Below are 10,468 nucleotides of genomic sequence, written 5' to 3'. Positions count from 1 at the left end.
TCTCCTTTGCCTTCCTCCTCCAGTGCCTGTGTGTGACCCTGGATCTCAGGTAGATCCTCAGTAAAGACTCATAGAATGGACTTTTGTGCAAATTGGCCCCTTGGCAGGGAAGAGGTAACAAGAGTCTTGGAAAGATGGTAAGTGACTGTTGCCATCTGCTGGTAGCTGTGTGGAACTACAGACAAAAGTCTCGTAGGCTTGCATGTCTTGCCCTCTTCCTGTATATAAACCACTGTTACTGGAACCTAGGCAAAGTGTGTCTGGCAACGTTCGCGGCATAGTCCACAAATGTTTGCTGAGTCCTTCACTTCTGCAAAGATATTTACACTTAACTCCTGACCTCCAGGAGGCTACAGTCCGGTAGAGAGCTAAGAACATCAGTAAATATGTCACAATTGAAAGATACACTCATATTCTGAGCCATAAAACAAACCTCAGATCAAAAAGAATTGAAATCATACAGAGTGTGTTCTCTGACCACACTGGAATAAAACTAGAAACTAATAACAGAAGGATAACAAACACTTGGAACAAATACTTGGATACTAAACAACAGACTTAAAATAATCCATGGTCCAAAGAGGAAGTCTCAAGGGAAATTTTAAAAATATATTGAGTGAAACTACAACATATTAAAATGTGTGAGACACAGCTAAAGCAGAGCTAAGAGGAAAACTTATAGCACTAAATGCTGACATTAGGAAAAAGAAACAGTCTCAGATCAATCATCTAAGCTACTACCTTAAGATATTAGAAATAAAGGAATAAACCCAAAGCAAACAAAAGGGAAGAAATTATAAGAAGTAGAAATCAATGAAGATTGAAAACAGAAAAACAATAGAGAAAATAAAATAAACCAAAAGCTGATTCTTTGAAAAGGTCAATGTCGTTGACAAACCTCTAGCAAGAATGACAAAGAAAAAAAGAGAGAAAATGCAAATTACAAAATTCAGGGATGACGACATGGAGGAAACCACTATAGACCCTGCAGACTTCAAAAGGTTAATAAAAGAACACTTGGAACATCTACGTGTAGAACATCCACACGTACGAATTTGACAAAGATGAAATGAACCAGTTCCTCAAAAAATACAAACTATCACATCTAAACAACAATATGAAATAGATAATTTCAATAGCCCTGCAACTATTAAGTAACTTGAGTTTGTAATTTAAAACTCCTAAAAAAGAAATCTCCAGGCCCAGATGTTTTCATTGGAGAATTTTGCCAAGCATTTAAAGAGGAATAAATGTCAATTCTACACAATCTCTCATAGAAAGTAGAAATGGAAGAAGCACTTCCCAATTAATTTTACCTAGAACTACTCTAATACCAAAACCAAACCGACAGTACTGAGAGAGAGAGGGGACTACAGATCAATATCTCTCGTGACTATAGACACAGAAATCCTTAACGAAATCTTTCAAATAGAATTCAGCAATATATACACCATAACAAGTGAGGTTTCTTCCAGGGATGCAAGACTGGCTCAATATTTGAATCAACGTAATCCATCATATTAACAGACTAAAAGAGAAAAATCACATAATCGTGTTAATCCAAAAAAGCATTTGACAAAACTGAACACTCGTTCATGATAAAAACTCCCAAAAATAGGCATAGTGGGGAACTTTCTCAATTATGAGCAAAAAAAAAAAAAAAACCTAAACAACTAGAACTACCATCATCCTTAACGGTGAAAGATTGCTTTCTCCCTGAGACTGGGAACAAAGCAAGGATGTCTACTCTCACCACCCTTATTCAACAAAGTACTTGAAGTTCTAGCTAGTGCAAGAAGTCAAGAAAAGGAAATAAAAGGCATACAGATCAAAAAGAAGGAAATAAAACTGCCCCTGTCTGCAGCTGACACAACAGTCTGCTTAGAAGTTCTAATACCTAATAAGGTTCCAGTATTTAGAATATATAAATACCTCTTACAACTCAACAGTGAAAAGACAGAGTCAAAGGATTTGAATAGACATTTCTCCAAAGATGTACAAATGGCCAATAAGCACATGAAAAGATGCTCAACATCATTAGTCATAAGGGACATACAAATCAAAACCACAATGAGATACCAATTTCCATTTACTAGGATGGCTAATATCAAAAGGACAGACAAGGGTTGGCAAGGATATGGAGAAATTAGAATCCTCATACATTGATGGTGGGAATGTAAATTGATGCAGCTGCTGTGGAAAGCAGTTCTACAGTTTCTCAAAAAGTTAAACATAGAGTTACCATATACCCAACAGTTTCATCTGTACACGTATACCCAAGAGAAATGAAAATATGTGTTCATAAAAATTTGTACACCATCATTCATAATAGCCAAAAAAGTGGAAACAGACCAAATGTCCTTCAATTAATGAATGGATAAACAAAATGTGGTATATCCATGCAATGGAATATTATTCAGCCATAAAAAGGAACAAAATACTGATATATGCTACAATAGGAATGAAACTTGAAAAGATTATGCCAAGTGAAAGAAGCCAGATGCAAAAGGCCACACATTGTATGATCCCATTTATATGAAATGTTCAGAATAGGAAAATCTACAGAGACAGAAGTAGATTAGTGGTTGCCAGGGCTGGGGGTGGGGGTGGGGGAAGAGGTTGCCAGGGCTGTTAGGGAGTGAATACTAACAGGTATGGGGTTTCTTTAGGGAAGTGATGAAAATATTCTGGAATTAGTAGTGATGATGGTTGCAGCACTTTGTGACTATACTACAAATCACTGAATTGTACACTTCTAAATGGTGAATTTTATGGTGTGTAAATTAATCTCAAAAAAAAAATTTTTTAATTGATTGTATTTATGAAACAGATGAGACAGAACATAGAGGCCAGATATAGCTACACACAAGAACTGAAGGGCAAAAGCAATTCAAGGGGGGAAGAAGAGTCTTTTCATTAAACGGTGCTGGAGCAATTGAGTTGGTAGGTAGGTAGGTACGTAAATCAATCAACCAACCAACCAACCAGTCAACCTTGACCTAAACCTCACACCTATATAAAAACTAACACCCAATCCACCCTAGGTTCAAATGTAAATGTAAAACTATAAAACTTTAAGGAGAAAACATAGAAAAAGAATGTTTGGGACCTAGGGCTTGGTGATGAGTTCTTCGGGATGACACCAAAATCATTCTCCATAAAAGGAGAAAATCAATAAATTAGACTTCATCAAAATTAAATCTTTGAGGCTTACCTGGCAGTACAGCGGTTAAGACTCCCCAATTCCACTGCAGGGGACACAAGTTTGATCCCTGGTCGGGGATCCTGCATGCTGCGCCATGTGGCCAAAAAAAAAAAAAAAAAAAATTAAATCTTTAACTCTGTGAAAGACGCTGTTAAGAAGAAGAAAAGACAGCAAACCACGTATCTGACAAAGGACTCATATCTGGAATTTATCCAATAAAGGACTCATATCAAAACTCAACAGTGCTATTTACAATAGCCAGGTCATGGAAACAACCTAAATGCCCATTGACAGACGAATGGATAAAGAAGATGTGGTACATATATACAATGGAATATTACTCAGCCATAAAAAGGAATGAAATTGGGTCATTTGTAGAGACGTGGATGGATCTAGAGACTGTCATACAGAGTGAAGTAAGGCAGAAAGAGAAAAACAAATATTGTATGTTAACGCATATATGTGGAATCTAGAAAAATGGTACAGATGAGCCAGTCTGCAAGGCAGAAATAGAGACACAGATGTAGAGAACAAACGTATGGACACCAAGGGGGGAAAGTGGCGGGGGTGGTGGTGGTGGGATGAATTGGGAGATTGGAATTGACATATATACACTAATCTGTGTAAAATAGATAACTAACAAGAGCCTGCTGTATAAAAAAAATTAAATAAAATTAAAAAAAAAACAAAACCTCAACAGTGAAAACAAGCACTCTAATTATAAAGTAGAGAAAAAACACAAGAAACATTTCACCAAAGAGGATATATGGATGGCAAATAAGCACATGAAAAGACATTGCATAGTGATAGCCATTCAGGAAGTGAAAATTAAGACCACAATGAGATTTTGAAACGGAGCAGGGTCCCATGGTCCTTGCTCCGCCATGTCTTCAGCCTGCCTTTTGTCTGTGGAAAAACTTTAGCCAAAGAATAAGTTTAATCAGAGAAATGAGGAAATGCAGAAACAAAGGAAAACAAAGGAGACCAAATAATAATAGTTTAGTCACTAAGCATAGTCAAGGACCTTTAGGTCCTCCCCACAGGCTACAGATAATATTCTGAGCCATATCCTGTAAGCTGTCTTATAGATACTGAAACCCAGACCAGGTGGAAGAAGTTAACTACGTGATGACCAGACTGTAGCCATGACGGTAAGCTGCCACAGTTCCGAGAACTGGCCTCAAGGAAATGGGAACAAACCAACCCTGGAACTGAAGACTAACCTTACTTAAAACAATCAAGGTGGTGTTGGGCAGACCCCTTCATGATTAATTTCAAGATGACTGTCAGAGCTGACTGTGCTGTTTCTGCATGTAGCCCCCTCCCTCCGCCTATAAAAGCTCTTGGCCCCTGATTGTCAGTGGGGGGAGTCGGCCTTTAGACAGGCATCCACCCTCCCCCACCCCCGTTGCCAGCATCCAAAATAAAACAAACTTTCCTTTCCACCAACTTGGCCTCTTTATTGGCTTTTGAGCGATGAGCAGCCGGACCCCACTTTCGGTTACAATATCACTACACACCTATTAGAACAGCTAAAATGAAAAACAAGTGATAATAGCAAATGCTAGCCCAGCTGCACAGAAAACTGGTGGAAACATACATTACTCGTGGAAAGGTCAAATGACACAGTGACCCTGGAAAATAGCTTGGCAGTTTCTTAAAAAAAAAAAACGAAACATACATTTAATTTATGACCCCAGCAATTAATTGCATGCCTGGGCATTTATCTCAGAGAAATGAAAACCTATGTCCACTCGAAAACATCTGTGTGCATGACTGTTCTTCTTAGCTTTATTTGTAATAGCCCCAAAACGAAAACCTACAGGAGGGTAGTGGTTCAATAAACTGCAGTGTGGCACTCCATGGAATACTAGTTAACAGTAAAAAAGAATAAATTATTGAAACCCACAACAACTTGGATGTATCTCAAGAGCATTGTGTGAAGTTAAAAAAAAAAACAATCTCAAAAGGTCACATATGATATATGATTGTTTATATGACCTTCTCGAAATGACAAAATTATGGAGAAGAATAGATTAGTGGTTGCTAAGGGTTAAGGATGGTGGGGGAGGGGAGATGTGACTGAAGAGAGAGAACACTGGTGAGATCTTTGTGTTGACGGAAAAGATCTGTATCTTGGTTGTAATGGTGGCTACACGAATCTACGCGTGATAAAGTAACAGAACGATACACTTTATACCAATGTCGATTTCCTAGGTGTGGTATTGTACTGTAATTATGTAAGATGTGACTATTGGGGAAAACTGGGTAAAAGGTATCCCTGACTTCCTTGTATTGTTTTTGCAACTTCTGGTGAATTTATAATTATTTTTTTTTAAGTTCTTTAGGCTATATAGACATAGGCATCTTAGGATTGGTAGGTAGACAATATTCATGCTTATTAATTAATGCCTTATGAGAAAACACTGCCCAATATGGATGCATTTCATATACCCCGCACCAACAGGCTATGAGGCTATGAGGTGTTGTACAGAGTTTAATTTTCCATACAACATAAACTTATCTCTCTAAATAATGTTAAGACATTTCATGGGCATTTTGCCAAAATATATTAACATTGTCCCTGCTTTTGTTGCCCAAACAAAAACATAAGGCAGAATTCAATACCAGGGTCAGTTCAGGGATTGGAGACTTGCCAGGCCGTCAGCTGCAAATATCAACTGCTTTATTTTCTTTGAAGAAAACTCAGTTTTTTATTGAATTAGAATGTTTATTGAGCAAATGAAATCTTTATTAAAAAAAAAAAAGACTGGTGAGAAATATCCTCTCCTCCCCACCAGACCCACGCAGCCTTCTGTTGGAGAAATTCTTCAGGCTCCACCAAGGGGGGCAAAGCCAAGAACAGAGCAGGATCCAGGCGTTTTGGACTGAGAATTCGGCGGTCACGGTTGTTGCCGGGCTCTTAGTAAAGATATGTATTTTTGCACCCATGCTTCCTTCAGTGTTGCACAGAGTTTCTGGCCTCTTTTGGTGGTGAATCTATGGAAAGAGATGCTGACAGTCAATGCTAAAAACTTTTGTCTCCCGGAAAGGGATGGAAAGGGAGGGGCAGCCCCCCACCCCAATCTTCTTGCTCGGTTTGCTGTACCCCTGTCACACTGTCCCTGCTCCTTCTTCTGGCCCTTGACCTCCCTCTTCTCTGCTATCCTGTTTTCCACTGGAAACCACACTTCCTGGCCCACCTTCACCAGGAAAGATGTAACAACAGCTCTGGTCTGAAGCAGGTAATCTGCACCGTGCCTCTTAACTCTTTCGTTTTAATATAACAGTTTTGTTGGGATATAAGTCACTAATTTGCCCACTTAAAGTGTATAATCATAATTCATTGGTTTTAGTATATCAATAGATGATGCAACCATCACCATGATCAATTTTATAACATTTGTATTGCCCCGCAAAGGAACCTCTTATGTATTGTACCACTTAATTCTTAATCACATTATCATGGGTTGTTAGCCACGGCTGCTTATATGGATATGATTCCTGCCTTCCTTATCACACTGTGAGCTCATTAAGACTGGGGGTTGTGGTTGATGTCCCTGAATGGCTTCCAGCCTTTACTCCCTGAGAGTACTCGGAAGTGACAAGAGCCTAGGTTAGGGGGTGCTCTAACCTGGAGCAGGGGAGAAGAGCCAAAAGGATGGGGAAATAAGAGAGAGGAAGGGCTTTGTGGATGTTTGAACATCCATGTGACATTGCTCCCATTGAAAGATGGGAGTCTATGTCCCCTCCCCTTGAATTCAGGCCAGTCTTAAGGACTGGTTGACTAATAGAGAATGGCAAAAGTGATGCTATGTGATTTGGTAGCTAAGTCATAGAAGGTTGTAGAACTTCTGCCTGGTTCACTGAGCACTTACACAGGAGCTGTGGACTTCCTCATAAGGAGTCCTACCACTCCAGCTCACCATAGTATGAGGAAGCCCAAACTAGCCCAACAGAGAGACCACACAGAGGGGCCCTGGAGGGAGATGCCTCCAGCCCCCTGAGCTGTTCCAGCTCCAGCACCATCTGTCTGCAACCACACAAGAGACGCCTTTCCAGAACCTTGCAGCCAAGCCTTTCTGGAATTCCAGACCCATGGAAACCGCGAGAGGTAAGAAGATGACCATTGTTGGATTAAGCCACTAAGCTTTGGGTGGTTGGTTATGCAGCAACAGTTGACTGATATAGGCCCCTCACCTTCCTTCTACAAATGAGGAAACTTGACTTGCCCAAGGTCACACAGCTTATAAAATGAAAGAGCCACTGCTCTGAGCTCAGCTCGGGGCTCTTTGCCAGCTGTTGGTTAAGTGTTGGTGTCTTTAAAACTCCAGAAAGCCAATCAAGACACAAAGGAGAAGACCCAGGACATCCTGAGCCCCGGAGCATCCCCCTCCATATCTAGGCACTTGAGTGCTTCTTTCCCGTCCTTAACTGTCTCAAAACGGTAACATTCAGCTTTGTCCCTGGAGCCCGTTTTCTCCCTTTCCGCACCGTTCTCTCATGCTCAGGAACCCAAGGTCCCCTGATTGTGTATTTGCACTTAAAGATCGCTTCCATTTGCTGAATGTTTACCGTGTGCAGGCTCAGCGCTAAATTCTTTGCATATATTAACCTCATTTAGTCCTGCCAGGGAGCCTTCCAGGTGTGCGTCATCTCTCCTGCTACCGATGAGCTCAGCATGACATGCCTCCTGTCTACCTGTCTGCCTAGTCAGTAACATGTTCATCCTTCTCCCCTCCACCATGCTCCTGCCTGCCGCCTTCACCTGGGCCACTCCCGCTTAGCCTTGGGGGGTCTCAGTGTAAATGTCACTCCCTCCAGGAGACCCTCCCAACACTAAGTTAGGTCCTCCTGTGACTATGATGAAGGGTGGCCAAATATGCCGCCCCCAAATATGCCACTTTGACGTAAGGATTATTTTGAACGAAAGACACTAAAAAAAAACCCCAGTGAAACAAAACAAAACAAAAAAACCCCAGCAGGGGGCAAGAAGAGCGTTCTGACCTCCCCTTTTTTCCCTGAAAGCAGGAGATGAAACTCCCATGTGAAAAATGTCCTCCTCGTACCAGGAGGAAAGAAATATTCTTAACACCAGAGATAGAGTCAAGGCCAAGTGAACTCTGTAAAAACAGACCTTGTTAAAATAACTCTTATCAGTCGTTAGCTTTCCCCACCCCCATATATTTTAATTACTTCTCCACAGTTCCTTCCTTGTTCAAAAGCACGCAGGTTTTATATAAAAGCATGTAGCTTTTGCCACTTCTTTGGGTCTTCATCTTCCTGTGGGGCTCCTGTGTGCGTGTAAAAAGCTATATGTTTTCCTCTTGTTAATGTCTTATGTCGATTTAATTCTAAAGCCCAGCTGGAGCCCCTAAGAGGGTAGAGAGAAAGTTTTGCCTGCGCTACAATATGCTCCCTCCTGCTCTCTCTTCTGCTGTCTTTTTCAAGCACTCATCACAATCTTGATTATTTTGTGCAAATGTCTTTTAATGCCCTCTTTCTTATGCTAGATGTAAGGTCTGTAAGGGCTGTTTATTCTTTTATACCCAGCACTTAGCACAGTGACTGGCAGGCGCCCCGTTCATGGTCTGCAAGCTAGGAAATCAAGGTCAGGGTTACGCTTCTTAATGCCCGAGGTAAGGTGATAACCCAAGTCACTGGGTTCCCATCTTGAGGCTCATCCTGGCGCTGTGGGGGTCTTCCCGGAATCCATCCAACAGCATGAATGGTAAGGGACCCTAAAAGCCCAAAGGAGAAATACTCACATCACAGCCTGCTGGGGGCAGCTGTTCCTGGTGAATTCATAGTTACTCACCCACCTCCAGGGAAGGCTCTTGTGGGTGTATTGAAAGCAGCAGAACTTAGCCACATCACTGCCACCTAAATAAACAGGGAGAGAAAGGAGCTCGGAGATGTCCCTTTGCTTCCATCCCTCGTCAGCCTGGGAAGGGAGTTGGACAGCGCCGTACGTGCAGCAGCTCCGAGATGGACACTCAGGATAAAAACCAGGAAAAGAGGGAAAGCCGTGGGGAAGTTCTTCATGGTGCTACAAGCTGGGTCCTTCACAACCTTCTTCCTAATTCCTCTTTTATGGGAGTACCCTCTTTTATGGGGCTGAGTGGCCCTTGAAGATAATTCCAGAGAATTGACGTAAAGCACAAAAGCAGCTGTTTTGTACTACAGAGGGGAAGCAACCTGACACCCGTGAAAAGGAGATTGGAAAGTGAGGAAGTGTCATGGGGCGGGAAGGGGAGGAGTCAGCACACCCTTGAGAGTCTCCCAGCCAGTGCGATGGTCTGAGGCAATGCTTGATTGTTTGAAAAGCAAAAGGGGAAAGAGGAAATAAGAATTCCAGAGAATTGACGTTAGTTATTCCTGATAGATTCCTGGCTCTTGGCCAGAGTTTTTTTCTGTTTTTCGCCGCATGGCATGTAGGATGCTAGTTCCCTGACGAGGGATCGAACCTGTGCCCCCGCATTGGAAGCACGGAGTCCTAACCACTGGACCACCAGGGAAGTCCCCTTCCTTGGTTTTCTAAACATTGTTTATCTCTTGTTGAGGTCTGGATAGTCTCAGGACAGGAGCATAGAGCAGCCTGACCACACAATGGATGTTCAGGAATGAAGCTCCTAGGGAGGAGCTTCAAGATGGCAGGAGAGTAAGACGTGGAGGTCACCTTCCTCCCCACAGATACACCAGAAATACATCTACACGTGGAAAAACTCCTACAGAACACCTACTGAACGCTGGCAGAACACCTCAGACCTCCCAAAACGCAAGAAACCCCCCCCCCCCACCACGTACCTGGGTAGGGCAAAAGAAAAAAGAATAAACAGAGACAAAAGGATAGGGATAGGACCCGCACCAGTGAGAGGGAGCTGTGAAGGAGGAAATCTTTAACCCCGTCCTGTCTGAGCGAGGAACAGACGCCCTCAGCGACCTACACGCAGAGGCGGGGCCCAACCCAAACCTGAACCCCGGGAGCTGTGCGAACAAAGAAGAGAAAGGGAAATCTCTCCTAGCAGCCTCAGAAGCAGCGGATTAAAGCTCCACAATCAACTTGATGTACACTGCATCTGTAGAATACATGAATAGATAACGAATCATGCCAAATTGAGGAGATGGACTTTGGGAGCAACGATATGTATATGTTTTCCCCTTTTCCTCTTTTTGTGAGTGTGTATGTGTATGCTTCTGTGTGTGATTTTGTCTGTATAGCTTTGCTTTTACCATTGTCCTAGGGTTCTGTCTGTCCTTTTT

The 10,468-nt window shown here is 42.0% G+C and overlaps 1 protein-coding gene across 1 annotated transcript; it reads right to left on the bottom strand.

Moving 5' to 3' along the window:
- Window positions 1–5,960: 5,960 nt before the first annotated feature.
- On the bottom strand, window positions 5,961–9,327 carry LOC112399992 (C-C motif chemokine 26-like). The gene is made up of 3 exons (XM_024745497.1): window positions 9,178–9,327; window positions 8,974–9,088; window positions 5,961–6,205 (listed from the first exon to the last, which is right to left on the bottom strand). The coding sequence occupies exons 1-3, from the start codon at window positions 9,248–9,250 to the stop codon at window positions 6,109–6,111; spliced, it is 285 nt and encodes a 94-aa protein (XP_024601265.1). The 5' UTR covers window positions 9,251–9,327; the 3' UTR covers window positions 5,961–6,108.
- Window positions 9,328–10,468: the final 1,141 nt, after the last annotated feature.

This window comes from Neophocaena asiaeorientalis, unplaced genomic scaffold (genome assembly GCF_003031525.2).
Source record: "Neophocaena asiaeorientalis asiaeorientalis breed wild unplaced genomic scaffold, Neophocaena_asiaeorientalis_V1.1 scaffold461, whole genome shotgun sequence".
NCBI lineage: Eukaryota > Metazoa > Chordata > Mammalia > Artiodactyla > Phocoenidae > Neophocaena > Neophocaena asiaeorientalis.
Note: the sequence above shows the minus strand (reverse complement) of the source record. Positions and strands in the feature narration are given on the sequence as shown.